The 16,522-nt window shown below is 44.4% G+C and overlaps 1 protein-coding gene across 2 annotated transcripts in view; it reads left to right on the top strand.

Annotated features, from left to right (window-relative positions):
- PPIL4 (peptidylprolyl isomerase like 4) overlaps nucleotides 1-16,522 on the top strand; it is a 521,963-nt gene that overhangs the window by 122,299 nt on the left and 383,142 nt on the right. For both annotated transcript variants that reach the window (XM_069607668.1, XM_069607669.1), the window contains exon 5: nucleotides 12,635-12,777. In XM_069607668.1, the coding sequence (XP_069463769.1) occupies nucleotides 12,635-12,777 (143 nt within the window). The remainder of the gene's footprint in view (nucleotides 1-12,634; nucleotides 12,778-16,522) is intronic.

Genomic DNA, 16,522 nt, shown 5'->3' on the forward strand with positions numbered 1-16,522 from the left:
GTAACACAACCGTGAACGGCATGCCTTGCAGTGGGATCTAGGGTGGGAGTAGCCTAAAGAGACCCAGTAACAGTGCCACAGTTGGCATAATCCAAAAACCCACCTTCCAACTTATGCGCTCTGCAGACTCTTTGTAACCTAGTTCCTAGCCAAACTCTTACAGTACTACCCCTGATGTCCGACAGTACCCCCTCCGCAAGGACCTGTCTCTGGCTTTAAAGGGAACCTTTGATGGAATTTAGATGTAATGGGGCGTGAACATCTTCAGCCGATTCCCAGGACCTCTCTTCAGGACCAAAACCCTTCCAGCCAATTAAATACTGTAATTTTCCTCTACTTTTATGACAGTCCAAAATTGTCTTTCCTCTCCCTCAGATTCAACTACAATAGGCAATGGGTGAGGCGCAATACGCGTTCCTTCTACCACTGGTTTAAGCAAACTGACATGAAAGGAATTATGAATCTTCAATTCCCGGGGTAATTTAAGCTCAACAGCAACTGGATTTAAGTTTTTTCAATAGCAAATGGTCCCACAAACCTTGGACTAAATGTGTTCCTCTTCAACCTCAGATTCTTGGCAGCCAACCAAACTAGATGTTCTACCTGAAATTCAGGACTGATTCTCCTATGCCGATCAGCAAACCATTTCATGGTCTCCTTTCTACCTTGTAAGGCATGTTGAACTCGTTCTAAACTTTCCCTCATCAGCTGATTTCTTTCTGCTGCCTCAGGACAAGAAACCTCAGAAGATTCTGCTCTCAAAAATCAAGCGTGATGAGCTTGATTACAATAGAAGGGGGGTCATTTGTGTGGAATCTTTAGAAACATTATAATCCAATTCAGCACACCAAACAACATCAACCCAGCTATGATTAGAACGCAGATAACACCTTAAATATTTCTCAAGCTCTTGATTAACCCTTTCCGTTTAGACCTTCAGTTTGAGGATGGTACGCTGAAGACTAACTTACTTCCATTCCAAACTCCTTACAGAAAGCCTTCCAAAATGTTGACACAAATTGACTCCCCCTGTCAGAAATGATTCGTATAGGTAGACCATGCAATTGTACCACATTTTTCAGAAAAGTGGTCACCATTCTGGTTGCAGTGACCGCCCTCTTCATAGGAATAAAGTGCCCAGCTTTAGTCGGGTGATCCACCATCACCAGAATGGAAGTACAACCCTGATCTTCCGGCAATTCAACAATAAATTTGAAAGAAATAGTGTGCCAGGGACGTGGAGGTACAGGTAGAAGATGCAAAAAAACCTTACGGTTATTTGTTCCCTGGTCATCTGTTTCACCACCAGTCCAAAATCCGACTTCTCCATCGTTAGAACCACAGCAAAGTGTTCAGCCGCCAATAAAGGAGCTGAAAAGTCCTCTTCATTCTTTGACCTTCCAGGAAATTGACCCTTGCCATTTTGTCTTCCCGGCTTGAAGTTGCAGAGGAGTCAAAGTATTGGCAGATTTCAGGAAAAGTAATTTCCTGTAATCAGTGAGAACTGTCATCGTATGACTTGCTCCCAAAAGATAGTCGCCATTCCTGAAAAGCCTTTTTAATGGCTAATAGTTCACTATCAGTAATGGTGTAATTAATTTCCGTGGGGGCCAACTTCTGAGAAAAGAATGCCACCGGGTGTAATTGTCCAGTCACTAGATGTCTCCGAGACAAAACTGCTCCCACTGCGACATTGGATGCGTCGGCCTCCAGAAAAATTGGCTGAGCAGGATCTGGATGAATTAAAATGGGGGGGCCTGCAGTGAAATTTCTTTTCAAATCCTGAAACGCCAATTCAGTTTTCTCAGACTCCTCAAATTTCACGCCCTTCCGAAGTAGTTTGGTGAAAGGGGATTCCTTCAAAGAAAAATCCTTAATGAACCGGTGATAAAAATGGGCAAATCCCAAAAAGCTCTGTACTTCACACATTATGGAGACGCCCATTCTGAGACCGCCTGCACTTTGCGAGCAGACTTCTCCAAACCCTGAGGTGCTATAACAAATCCCAAAAATTCAACCACATCTGTATGAAATTGAGACTTCTCCAGTTTTGCAAAAAGATTATTGTCCTGTAATTTCTGTAAACCTTTTTACACATGCTCCTGATGCACTATTTCATCCTGTGAAAAAATTAGAATGTCATCGATATGACAAACGCATCCAAAAATTCTCTGAGAACCTAATTAATGAAGAATTGAAAAGCCACTGGGGCGTTGCACAAGCCAAAGGACATGACCAAATATTCTAATAGTCCAAATTTAGTCTTAAATGCAGTCTTCCACTCCTGCCCCTCCTGCACTCTTATGAGATAAGCCCCCAGCAAATCTAATTTGGTAAACATTGTTGAACCTTGAATTTGATGAAGCATAACTGAGATGCGCGAGAGGGTACCAGTTCTTAATTGTAATGCGATTCAGGGATCTATAGTCTATGCAAGTTCTTAACGATTTGCCCATCCTGGGAACGAAAAATAGTGTAGAGGTTGCAGGGGACTGAGAGGGTCTAATAAACCCTTTAGCACGTTTTTCTTCAAGATAGACTTTCAAATGATAATTTTCCTTTTCGTTAAAGCATAAATCTGACTGCAGGGAACAAGTGCCCCAACTTCCAAATCAATTTTATAATCGTATGGTCTGTGAGGGGGTAACTCCCCAACCTCACCTTCATCGGCAATCCAGTATTCATCATAACTAGGCAACTGCCCTAACGCTGCTCCAATACTAGCTCCCACTGGGCCACTTTCAGCCAGCCAGAATGATCCACTGCCTTCTCCCCGATAGGTTGCCAACAACTTCCCAGAGGATTTGCTCTCCCCAACAAAGCAATGTAAAGAACAAAGATCTGAAGCTAAACTGATCGTCCTTCTCTCCCAGTCTACAGACGGATTGTGCAAGGTGAGCCATGGCATTCCCAGAATCAACAATAGAGGTGCATCAATCAGTTCAAAAGCCAATTCCTCCCCATGGCCTCATTCTGTTTCCAACAACAAAGGATCTGTCTCATGTGTTATCAGTCCTGAAGAGAGTTTCGTACCATCAACTGCTCTAATCTGTTCAGGGCTAGCCTTCAAACTCAAGGCAACACCCAATGCCATAGCCAAACCCCAATCCTTGAAGTTTCCTGTGGCTCCTGAATCCAACATAGCTGGTCTTCTCCCCATAACCTTTCCTGCCAAGAACAAGGATACATTTGAGGTGAGATGAGGAACCGCATACTGCAAAGAATTTGCAACCAATCGAGTATTGGGAGTTGGCATGGGCGTCTTACGTGCAATTTTTGGACAATCCTTAAGTAAATGACCTGCTCTTCCACAGTACATGCACAAACCTTCCAATGCTCTCTTTTCTCTCTCCTCCTTGGTCAGTGGTCCCCTTGGTTTAGAATACACCTCCTTACTCCCTACCAAGGGTCTAAGCTCCCTACTCGCCACCCCTCCTTCAGGTCTCAAGTCAAATTCGGCCTCACTTCCGGGAAAACCCTCTTACACTCCCCTCTACGTTCACTGAGTCTGAAATCCAAGTGCATGACCAAAGTAATAAAATCCTCAAAATTCTCTAAAATAGGACTCTATTTAACTGACCAAGCAGCGGCATCCCCCGATAAGTACGACAGAATAAAAGCTACCTTCAAGGCTCCAGTAGTGAACACGTCAGGACGACAAAGAAAATGTAGTTGACACTGAGTCACAAAATCTGGAAATGTTTTCGAATTACCCCATAGCGCTTGGGAGCTGCTAAAGGAATAGGTAGATGACATTCCCTACTCAACATTTTCCCTTGCTCCTTACCACACGCTCTTACTCCTGAGTCAAATCTGGAGGTTCCATTTCCTCCGCCATATCCTCTGGTAAAGGTGTACCTTGTGCTTGCAACTCACTAACCTTTCCCACCAGACCTTCCACTTTTTTATTCAAAAATTAATTTTAATTTCTAACAGTTTCAACTCTCGCCTAATGTCTAACGAAACCTCCCCCAACGAGCTAAGAGAAACCTGTGGGGTCCATGTCAGCTCGGATGGAAGATTTATCTTGGGCCTTTCATACGATCAGGTTCTTGCTTTTCCTTCCATAGTAGCTGCTGAACACCACAGTACCCCTCTAGCTGTTCTGTACCCCAGCTTTGATTTACAGTGAGGTTCAGATCAATTGGTAGGGGAATGGGACAAAACAATAAATGACGGAGGAGCTCTTCTTACTTCGTTCAACACCCTGTTTGGGAATTAAGAGTAGTTCAACACAATTGCTTATTTACTTTAAAACAATCTTTCAATACAATGAACTGGCTTATACCGGCGTTTCCTCTAAAATAGTGAGGAGGAGTTGAAAATATTACTGAATAGTTTGTATTTGCCTTTAAAATTCTGTATTACAATAAATTGAGTTGCCTTCACTTTATTTCTCCCTCCAAACTACAGAGAAACCTGAATTTAGAAGCTATGCTGGAGTTCCAATAAGTGTTTTCCAAAATAATAAACAACCTTCTGCCAGTCTTTCTTCAAAGATTAAAGTAGTTTACAATGTAGAGATGAAGGATTTCCATTTAATTCCCTACTAACTGACTTCTACCTAAGAGGCGCATCAAAAAACGACACTACCCAGAATTCTAACTAAAATGGCCGCAAGCACTTAGTTGCCGTAGTGCGTAGTACAGAAACCTTTTTCACAGCTGTCAAAATAAACAAAATGTCATCATGAGTGAAATCAGTGTACTGAGCGTACTTGCCACCCACAGGAAAAAAGATATTGCATTCTCTTTGCCTCTGTTTATTTACGTCAGCTGATGGCTTCGTTTCCACTACGGAAGTGAAGCAAAAATGTCGAATTACTGTGGCTCTCGAGTCACTGTGTCAAGAGTGACTGCGATGAACCTCAAAGCTCTCACTTTTAAACCAAAGTTTTGAAGCAACCAATCTCAGAATTAATGTACGTGAGGTGCGCGGACCAGCAGCCTTCCACGCAGAGCTTAGACAAACCGTTTCAAAAGCACTCGACATTCATGAGTCTTAAAAAGGACTGCTAATTTTGTTGTGTGCAGCGTTCTCATGACTAATTCACTACTTGCTGAACTTGAAATAACATAAAAAACAGTTCCTTGCACTCCTACTAGCAGATTATCTTATGTGCTGCGTTTCCTACACCTTTCACAGTTCAGAGCTTTTAAGTTCAATAACAAATACTGCGCTCCCACCAGTTTACTGTAGACTGCTGGCTTCATCTCCCTTGCTTCCTCTTCTAACCTCTTATGTATATTCAGGGAAGGCCTAAGGGGGGAGCTTCAATTAAACATAACTAAACTATACAAGAGAAAATGAGGAAAGGAAGTTTGGAATGTACTGCCAGGACAATCAGTCCTCTGCATTCTAAAATGGATCGCTGCTGAAGGAATCAACCATCTTGGCTTGGGTTAGAGTCCGATCTTGAGTGTTCAACTCAAAAGATCTCTGCCGTTCTGTGGTTTTTACATCCTAGCAAATCATTAGTCTAGTAATCCTTCTACCATTATCTAAGCTCCTGTCATCTTGCCCAATTTCTACTATTGTCTCATCTGCTTGCGCCCCTCCCTATGTCCTTCCCTAGTGTTCTCCCCACCTCCTCCCTCACTCTTCCTCTTCTCTCCCTACCTACTCTATGGTGGTCTGTCGCTCCTATCTTTTCTAACTGCTTCTCTATCGACTATCCTGCTCGCCTCACTAAATCTGGTAGAAAGAAGTTAAAAATGACATTCTCGTCTACAATCCAGGCCTCCCTATCGTTGATACCTATATCAGTGCTTCCTACAGGCAAACCCTCACCAACATCCTCTGTCATTCCCTAACCAGACCTATGGACTCTACATATGGTCTCTGTGCCCTCTCCTTTCTCTTATTCTCAAATTAATGTCACCTGGTGAGAGGCCACTCCTCTAAGGTCATCATTAATGTTTACTTGAGTGGTACCGTCTTGGTCCAAGGCCCTCAAGCCAACCTTCTCATCTTTGATAGCTGCTTCATGTGCCACATCAATTTCCTTTCTCCTGCTGTCCCCTCTCTCCCCTCCACGGTTTCCTTGCCTCCCACTGCTGTCTCCTCCTTGGCTACCTCGCCCTTTCCTCCTTCCTCTTCTGCTTCCCCTCTGGATTTTTCAACACCTCCGCAGGGCGTACCTTTGATTTGTACCCCTCCCCGGAAGTCTTTTAAGGACGACACCCTTCTCCATATTGCCACTCTAAACTCTCGCTCAGCTGTCACACTCCTGACATCTGCCGCCTCCTGGAGGAACTTCACCACAATGTCCTCCTTCTCACCGAGACAAGGTTCATGGCCAGCTCTGTCACAAGCTTTGACAATTTCCTCCCCGACTGCTATAAGATACTCTCCACGCCCAGACCCAACCGTTCGAGAGAGGGTGTAGTCCTGATCTTCCCTGAGTGGATTCCTGCTTCTGTCATTCCTACGCAGGCCGCCTCCTCCGAATGCCTCTTCTGCAGGCTCTCTTGCCCGTTCCCTTACTGTGGCTACCATCTATCGGCCACCTAGTCAGATCTCCTCCTTCCTCTAAGTGGGCGGGCCTCCTGTTCTCGACCACTCAACTCCTCCTCCTTGGAGACTTTAACATCCACCTTGATGCTTCCTGTCCTTCCTCTGGACTCTTTTGCGACCTCTGCGACTCTCTCTATTCTCCCCTCCGGCCCGTCTCACTCTGCAGGGCACACTCTTTATATTCTGATCTTTCAGACCTTCCCCTTTCGAAAGCTTCTCACCACTCCTCTATCCTGGAGTGATCACTTTCTCCTTTCCTCCCAGTTTATCCACTCTACCCCTCGGGCCAAGCCAACTGAAGCACTGCCACCTACCTTCATGGTTATCCGACCCATGAAGCGTGTCGGTTGAGGCTTTTGCCGCTACCTTTTTCACCCTCCTCCCCCCCCCCCACCCCTTTGACTGACTCACACTGACTTTCCATGCTCCAATCTGCTATATCTGATACTCTTGAAGTTCTTTCCCCTGTCATAAGGATCAGCTTGAAACCCAAAGCCAAGTGCAACTCTTGGTACGACTCAGACCTTGTCACCCTTAAACGCAAGTGCAGGGTGGCTGAGAGGAAACGGCATGCGTCCGGTACACCCTCTTACAAACTAGCCTGCTCCAAAGGCAATACCGGCTCTGTCCGCACCAAGAAGAGATCCCACATCCAAGCCCTCGTCTCTGCGGCATCTAACAACTTGGCCGAACTCTCTTTAAAATCTGCAAGGAGCTGCCCAATCCTGCTGCAGTCTCTACCGCTCCTGTCCCCTCCAAGGCCCTCTGCACGGCTCTAGCTTCTCATTTTATCTCTAAAACTCAGAACATCCTGTGTCCTCTCTTCCGCACCCCCTCCCTCTACTCTCTGCTCTTCGTCTGGCCCTTCTTTGGCCACCTCTCCTCCTTCCTTCTCTGCCTTTTTCCCTGATGAGGTTTCTCGACAAGTTTGATCTATGAAAGTCTCATCAAAACAGGTTCACCCCTATTCCTCCAAAACCATCAAGGACCACATTGACACCCTTGTTCCTGCTCTGGCTGACTTCTGCAACCACTCCTTCTCCACTGGAGTCTTCCCTTCCTCCTGAAGCACTCCCTTGTGCACCCTCTTCTTAAACTCTCTGTCGACCCTTCCTGCCCGGCTAACTATCGCCCAATCTCCATCACTGCTTTCCTGGGCAAACTCCTGGAAAAGCTGGTCATCTCCCAGCTTAATCGTCACACTGAATCTGTTGGTTGTCTCCATGACCATCAGTCTGGCTTTCGAGCTGCCAGAATCATGGAAACTGCTCTCCTGAATATCTGTGAAGACATGCCCTCCAACCTTGATTCCATCACAATGCAAAACGCCCAGGTTCAATTTACCTGGAAAGTTGCAGCAGGTTGACGGCTGCAGGCTACATGCTATCACGGTGGACACCACTGGAACTGCCCTTAGCATCGGGACCTTCACAGAGGGGCTGCCAAAGCAGGGGGATATCTAGGGTGGCCTCTAAAAGCTCTGGGCAGCCAATAGGAGTGCTGGCGAGGGCAGGCCACACAAGGACAAGGGGAGGCCGCGGGGGATACATGCGCTGTGGCGTGGCAAAAATTAACTTTTTAGCACCTAGCTTCTCCCAGCCTCACCCAGCACCGGAGCAATAGAAAATCCAGATATAAGAATTCAAATTGTTGGGGATAAACCAGAAGGACAAGTATTTTGCATCATTTTGCACTTTTGAGAAACTCATGTTGATGAGAGGTGCAGAGCCATTAGGTTTCACAAGCTTGAACTTTATGTGGAAGAATTGATCATGGAATATTAAGAAATCAAAATATTTTCAGATAACGTATAGACCATTATGATGAAATCATGAGTCAATTGAATTAAGAGATTATTAATCTGTTGGATTGACAGTAGGGGATAAGTTTTAATGCCCTGATGAAGACCACTTTTCAATAGGTCGAAGCAACTCGTTGGCGATGGTCAAACATGAAGATTGATTGGATATTAAAGAATAACTACAAAACTTAATCAGGAAGTAATCTCTGAATCCTTGGCTGCATGCGCATTGGGCAGATACTGTACATTTTTTCCTGGTCTCCTGTTTTTCTGTCTCCTGTTTGGACGTGGTGACAAAAGTCGGGACTGTGGCCAGGGATGCTGCAGCAGCAGTTGGCAGAAAGGACTTGCAGCAAAGTATTCTTCCTGCTCTGTCTTTCTGCAGTTTTGGCGCCTTTTCACAGGCTCCATGGATGAATGTTTAGCGCCCGCTCGATCTGCCTCGATTCTTCGGTCCTGCAGTCTGGTGAGGGGACTTTGAGGGGTATCTTGCCTCTGGAGATCCAACTGTAGCCCACCAGTTTTGGGAGGGTTTGTTCATAGATAGACGATGCACTGGAATCTGGTCAGAGGTCCCCGGGTATTGTTGGTTAGCATCCCAGAAAGCTCACAGCACGTCGGGATGGCTCGTCTTGCAGGTCGTCTTATGGCTCGTTCGTCCCACCAGCCAAAGCGAAGTGTCCCCTTTGAGCTTCTTTGTCGATTTTAGAAAACTGGATCAGGACAGCAGTGGTCTCTTTGTGGTTGCTGGAAGCGGCTGCATGCCTCTCTGGTTGTTTTCTTCTGTTCCAGTGGTCAACTTGCCTTCTGCCTCAGGATCCTCACTTTTTTATCAGGAATTTACACATCCTCGGCAAACCCTCCCTGCAGTTTACATAAAGGGGCAGGTGGCTGTCCAATCAGGATAGCCAGCACCCCTTTAACTCTAAAAGTCCATTCAGCAGCACTCTATGCATGCACCCCCTCTCAAAAGTGTCTTGGTGGAAGGGGCCAGTAGTGAAGGCTTTCATTGAGGGGGGTGTTCAATGATTACAACCACCTATTTCTAACCCACTTCCTGGATGGGATTTAAATGTACTTACAAAACTCATGCCTCCCCACACCCTTTTGAGCCAATGCATACAATCTGTCTTAAACGCCTCACTTAAGATTGCATTTCTCATTGCCATTACATCTATTAGATGGGTTAGTGAACTACAAGCTTCCTCAATTCAAGATCCCTTTGTCATTTATAAAGACAAAGTGGTGCTAAGAACATAGCCACGTGTTTCACCTAAATTTATTTCAAACCTCCATGTCAACCAGTCCATAGAACTTCCAGCTGTCTTCCGAAATCCTACCAATTCAGCAGAAAGAGTCCATACATTGGATGTTAGAAATGTTGTCGTGTATTACCTTAACAAATCCAATGAGGAACAATAATCAATTGTGTCCATAGCTACTGGAAGAGGGGATCCTGTCTGTAAGTCGGCTATCTGAAGATGGAAATCAAATCCATTCAAATGTGCTGTTCCCTTCCAAACAAGACTGCCTTTCACACCCAGAGCAAACTCTACAAGTGGCACCAGAGATACTTTAGCTTTTATCACAAATGCCCATTTAGATGCTATTTGCATGGCAGCTACTTGGCGTTCTATACATAGTTTCACACAACATTACTGTCTGGATACTCATTCCAAATAAGATTCCCAGGTAGGGCAAGCAGTGTTACGACCTCTGTTTGCTGCTGTACCATCAAACATCCCACCACCACCTTCAGGTACTGAAGCAAGCAGTACCTTCTTCAGGTACTGCTTGCTAGTCTGGGCAAAGCATGCGATTCTAAGCAGATCCACAATCCTCAGAAGGCATACATTACTTACTGTAATCCTATTCTAATGCTTGTATCCACTTGGATTCACATGCGCCCACTCTCCTCTTCTCTTGGATTTGAAGGTACATAGTATACCTATTATGTACTCCAGCGTACACTTCATGCTCCCTCATTTGATAAGCAAAACAATCTGAGGGACCTCGATGTGTGAAGGTCCATGGGTACAACGGATTTCACACTAGGGATATTATTACAAACATGCCTAGTCTACGTCCCTTTTTGATCTTCGAAAAGAAGTCGTGCAATACTCTGCACCTACCACTAGATGACGGCCTATACAAAGCATGTGAATCTAAGCAGTTACGGTAAATAATGTATGCTATATTGTGGCATTAACACCTGATCGGGTGTTAAGGCCATTAGCACCCCGGGTTACCAAAGTGGCAACCCGGGGTGCTAAAAACCCTTTTCCTTCGTTCAACGGGACGCCACGCGCCTCCTGTTGAAAGAAGGAAAATCCTTTCCCAAGATGGCTGCCATGGAAAGGGAAGTGGGGCTCTGTACGGAGCCCCTCTTCCCTTTCCCTGGCAGCCAAACGGAGCGCTCGGGACGGTGGGGGAGCAGCTGCGGCCAGTACTGCCGCCAAAAAAAGGTAAGTAGAAAGGGGTGGGAGGGGTGCAGGTTTGGGGGTTTAGGGGAATATTTTAAAAATATATATTACGTCCTGTCGCGTGGAGTCAGCTTGGGGGTTCCATAGAACGTGGGCTGAGATGAAAGTTTTCAGCCCGTGTTCTGCGGGACTCTATTGTCTGCGCAAACAGCCCCAGCTGCTAAACATAAATATTTTCTAAAATCTGGCCTAATGGACAGATTTTAGGAGGCCACCCTAGTTACCGTGAACAGGGGACTCTGAGTTTAGCCAAACCCAATCCAGATAAGCGTGGAGAGTGGCCAAGTCTCAAGAGAGGTGAGTGGGTCATGGGTCCACAATGAGCCTAAACGGCAAAATACACAATGATTCTAATTGGTTAAGACTCTAGACACAATGGCAGCAGTATGTGAATTGGGACCATCCAGGCCCAGCCCACTTTACCTGACCCCATACACACATGGCCGGCACTAGCCCGCAAAATCAGTAGTTTTTCTGGGCAAATGCAAGACCATAAAAGGGAATTCCGAGGAAGAAGGCCAAAGTACAAAACGGCCAAAGAACAAGCAAAAGATCCCATGGTACGACCATCATGGCCCATTACCCACTTTTAGTAGTCAAATGCTGTAAACTGGAATGAGCTAAGTAAAAATATAGCAAAAATTGTAAAGATATCACTGCTGCCACCAGCTTGTTTTTAGGCACATTTGAAAGTAACCAAAAATTCCTTTGGTGTAAGTCTAGGTTGATGCAAAAGTATCCCCATTGCATTGGAAGATGCGGTGTGCAATATGAAAAGGTTATCCAAACGGATCACATGTCAAAAAACGAAACCTAGTTTCCCAGTGCTGACAGTCTGAAGAACTAGTCAGTTTCCCCATAACAAATTAGCAAAAGGCTAGTGAATTGAAGCTGATGGCTTCCCTTCTCTGCATAAGGTCAGGACAAGGTGTAAAACAAAATGTTTGGGTGTCCATAGAATATGGAGGTAAAGTTGATGAAAAGGGAAATCTTAACTTAAAATACAGGAGAGGCAACTGTTTGTCCTTTATGATCCATTACAGGGCCCGAAATTAAAATTGCATAAGCAGGGCCAACAGACAGCACCTGGGTACCTAGCAATAAGCAGCCACCAGGAGCTACCACTGGGTAACAAGGGGCTAGCTTAACGCAAATCTAACTCCCATATAATTGCATCCATTATTTATGACCTGTTATGCTTTAACTGTTCTGCTTCAAATGCCATGTAGCTATGTCCTGATGTTCATTTGTATATTTTCCAAAATTCACAATTAAATTCACAGTTAGTTCTGCATCAGTTGGCCTGGATAGTCAAAAGTATCTCCTGGCAACTGTTTGTTTTGAGCTACACAGGTTCTTCTAGGCTATGAGCAGGAGCTAAATAGCTCACAGCTCCCCTCAATTTCGAACCCTGAATTATGTTTAAATGGGTACTGGATGTGTCCTAATTTTTTATTTGCATTCTCAAATACTCAACATTAAAGTTAAATATGAATGTTTGTAAGGCACCAGTTGGATTGGGGAGCTAAATGTAGCTCCACGTAACTGTTGGTTTAAAGCTTACCAGGCTTTCCTAGGCTAGAAGTAGGAGCTAAATGGTTCCCAGCAATTTCAAACTCTGATGTATAGAATTTGCTAATCGTGTTTCTCACAGGTTAAATGCATGCTTCTTCCCTTGCCTAATTGATTAATGGGAAGTCCTTTTGGTTGGGCTTGGTCCTAATCCTAACTGTGTTTTATGTTTGGCTAGTTTGCAGTGAACATGTTGCTTTCTCTTTTGTGTTCACATGTTTTAACCTTCTGGCAATCCAATGCCTGTCTTTTTCTCTTGAAGTTTCTGTTCACCACAGGGGAAAATCTAGACTATCTTGATGGCGTTCACACTGTTTTTGGCGAGGTAACTGAAGGCTTAGACGTTCTGGTGAAAATTAATGAAGCCTTTGTTGACAAGGAGTTTGTGCCTTATCAAGACATCAGGTGAGCTTTAGCTTTGCTTTGTTTTAGTGTATATTTAGTGAGTAAATGCATCACCCAAGAATGCAGGCACTATGTGAAATATCTTTGAATAGGCATTTATTGCAAATGTCACAATGACTTGAAAATAATTCTTCACGAAGTGTACATCAGCCAGTTAAAACCAACGTAAGAAAGAGTGACCATTATCTAAAGCCTTCTAATGGGTAATAGAGTCTTTCATGAATATAAAACCCTACTAATGGATGTTTGCATGCATGTTTTTGCAGTAAATGTAATGTCATTCTGCAAAGTATGTTTGGTTTCCTTAACCTGTCAAGAAGCTTGTCGTATATGCCCATAACCAGGCAAGAAAAGGTCCTATAGTGAAACCTATATTTTGGATGTCTTTACATCATAAGTAAACCATTCATTCAGTTAACTACTCCGGATGTATTGTTTATCATACATTTCAGGATTCTCTGTGCAGTGTAGCTTTCAAAATGTGGTTGGGTTCAACATTTTATTAAGGTTTTTAAAACTAATGGTTTAGGTAAATTTATTTGCAAGAGGCACTTATCGTGACTTGGTAAGCATCAAATAAGATTTTGGTTCTAAATGAAGGCCCCGATGTCCGAAGGAACATTTTGTGGTGTGGCCATTGATCTGTAAAGAATCCAGATCTGTAAACCTTCATTCCGGTATAACCAACTTTGAACCAAGATTCAGTTGCAGAAGAATTGGCTCAAATTCACAGGTCTGTGGTGTATGTTGGGAAAATCATGTGCATTTTATAAGTGTTGATATGTCCTAATCGATACCATGTCCTTAATCTTATCCATTGCCAGCAAATTGCAAAGCCTTTTCCACCATTCAAGACATTGGAGGTGTGGGAATGGATTGACTTCAGATTCTTTGCAATTGTGAGTGGGGCTGCGATTAAACTGTATTTTCAGGTACACAGCAAACCCATTCAGTAGATACATTTCATTAGGACCAACATTGCCTAGCAATAAAACCAAGGGGTCAAGTGGGCTATCTACTTATTTATTTGCTTTATGTAAATGTCACTCTTTCTGGTGTTGCTGTATCATACAAAATTCTCAACATATTCCCTTGTCAGTGAGCTGTTAGGCAAAGTGTGAATGCAGTACCATTTGGGACCACTACAGACAACTATGACTACAGGTGTAAGCAAAATCACCCTTTGGTATTAGTCTGTACCACACAGTTTTGGTAGCGGGCTGAGCAGCCAGGCTTATCTCAAGAGTGAATGTGAGCTCTAAGGATGTTAGAGGTCTACAATCATAGGTGTTCAAATAAACTTACACTCAAGGTTTCTTGGTTAAAAATACGTATTCATTTATTAACCATTCAATTATAAAAGATTCAATAGGAGGCAATTATCATACACACCAATACACTTCAATAAGAATTTAGAAATACTTTTCAAGAGGAGTAAAAGGCAAAGATTATTAAAACATGAAAGGTTACAATATTCTTTAGACAGTGCAAATATTTAGAGTTCACCAGAAAGGTTAGTTTAATTCAATAGGCTAGGCCAAAGTCAGTGGGCTAAAGTCTTGGATAGGACAAAGCAGTTCTGGTAGTTAAACGGAAAAGTCTCTGTAAAAGTTCTTAGGAATAGTTCGTAGCAAGAAGAATCATATGTTTGATCACAAGCTGATTAGACCTTTGAGTTTGGGAAGTTTCAAGCACTTTCACCGCGAGAGGTAAGTACTCAGTCTGGTTTTACAGTGCCTTACAAATGAAGAAAAAGAGGCAGCTGATGACTTCTGTTCCTGGCAGTTCCTGCAGATCTTGCTGTTCCTGGGCCTCAGTCGTGGGGACAAGAGGGAGGACGTCGGGGGACTCCTGCACTGGGACTGGTCAAAAAGCTTGCAAGTGGCAAATCTTCGATTCCGGTAGCTGTAAATCAAGCACACAAACTTGTGTCCCTCCCCCTGGTTATTCGGTTTCCTGCAGCGCAGTGAGGAAAATGCAATCAGCTCTGAGATAAGGTGTCTAGGTGGCTTATGGTCGAGTTGATTGGCCCCACCAACTCAAAGGGTCCTTGTGGGGGCTTATCTGTCGAGATGAACTCAGCGATTGGGACCTGCAGCAGGGCTTCACTGGGCAAACCAACGGTCCAGGAGTTGCAGCAGCCGTCCTCTTCAAGCTCGTCTTTGGTTCTTTTGTTCCAGTGGTCGACTCTGCCTTCCAAGCCAAGAGACTCGCCTTTTATCCAGTTTCCTCCCATTCATTCCAGCCTAGCTGTCACTCACCCAGCAGGGTGGCTGTCCTTGCTCGACAGTCAGCCAGCCAATCACGCCAGAGTGCATTTGGCTCTCCTAGGAGACTAAGCACAGGGAGTTTCGGGCACCTCCCTCACTTCCTGCCCACCCCAGACACTCTGGCACCAGAGGCAGTCTTCAGTCCGGAAGCCTGCCAAAGGCGAAGGAACAAAGGGACCAAACCTAGTTTGGCACACAGAGACAAACTCTAGAAGGACCTTTCCAAAAACAAATGGTGAAAAAAGACGACCGGGAACTGTTTTTACAGAGCGGGCTCAGACGCCATCTTGAAAAATATGGCTCCCGCGATTTAACGCTACCGGCGCTCGCAGTTGGGAAAAATCATGGAAGTTTGTTGTAAAACCACTGCCACCAGCCATTTTGACGGGAAAGGGTAGCATTTGACTGCTACATGAGTATATAGACACAGGGGATACTAAGTAACCCCTCCAGTGCTCTATTGTAAGCTAGGGTGAGCTGTGTCTAGGAATTTAAAAAGACTAGTAAAGTCAATTTCACTTTACTTTCTCTGGGAAACAGTAGTTCATCCCAGAGACGGTATTTAAACCTTGGGAAAGCCTGAAAGGCTTCTCTGTGCCACTGCACTGAGGGTGCTGTGTGACACAAATGAAAAGATGATGCCTATGGAGTTGTCGAACTCCATAACCACAGAAAACAGAGTAACACACATCAAAATACACAAGAGAGTGGGAAAAAGGCTCACACTCTCTCCAGGTAAAAAAAATCAAGTCCTCAAAATCCCGCAAAGTTGCTGGGTGTCTATAAGGTGAAAGGAATGAGCACATTTTTGAGAATTCTCCTTAACGCGAGCATCACTGGATTTGGGTTGTTTGCCCGTAACGGAAAAGTTTGCGGCCGAAAATACTGTAACGAAATGTTTTTTTAATTATATTGTGCTCGTACACAAGTGTTTCAGAGCGTGACCAGGCAAAAAGGGTGGGGAATAAGGGAGGGAAGAAAAAAGAGAACAGTGATCTTACTTGGCCCAGTGACATTTAAGAAAGCGCAAGCGCATGGAAAAGGGGAAAAGGGGGGGGAAGTGCATGGAAGGGGGGTCGTGAGGGGAGTGGAAAGTGCAGAAGAGAGAAACAGAATAAATCTTAAATAAAATAAATCCAGACTGTAGCTAACCTGACCCATTCCAGTCAAAAAACCCAAAGCAAATGCCTCCACAAACATACCCCACAAATTCCCTCCCAACCACCTCCACTACCCTCCCCCTTTATTTTCCATTTGCTTTTGTTCCCAAGAATAGTACAGTGAAATTGACTTTACTTAACTTTTCTCTTAGTTTGTCCAGCACACACCATCTTTGTGGAGTACAAGGGGGCAGGGGGGGGGGTTTACTTTGTAGCCCCTTATCCTGCATTCTCATGTAACATTTTTTGTTACCCCCACTACTTTAAATGGCTGGTGGCAGTGGTTTAGTTTTCCTACCATTGTGCTTTTCTACC

The sequence above is a fragment of the Ambystoma mexicanum genome, chromosome 4q (assembly GCF_040938575.1).
Source record: "Ambystoma mexicanum isolate Mex_15411 chromosome 4q, UKY_AmexF1_1, whole genome shotgun sequence".
Classification (NCBI taxonomy): domain Eukaryota; kingdom Metazoa; phylum Chordata; class Amphibia; order Caudata; family Ambystomatidae; genus Ambystoma; species Ambystoma mexicanum.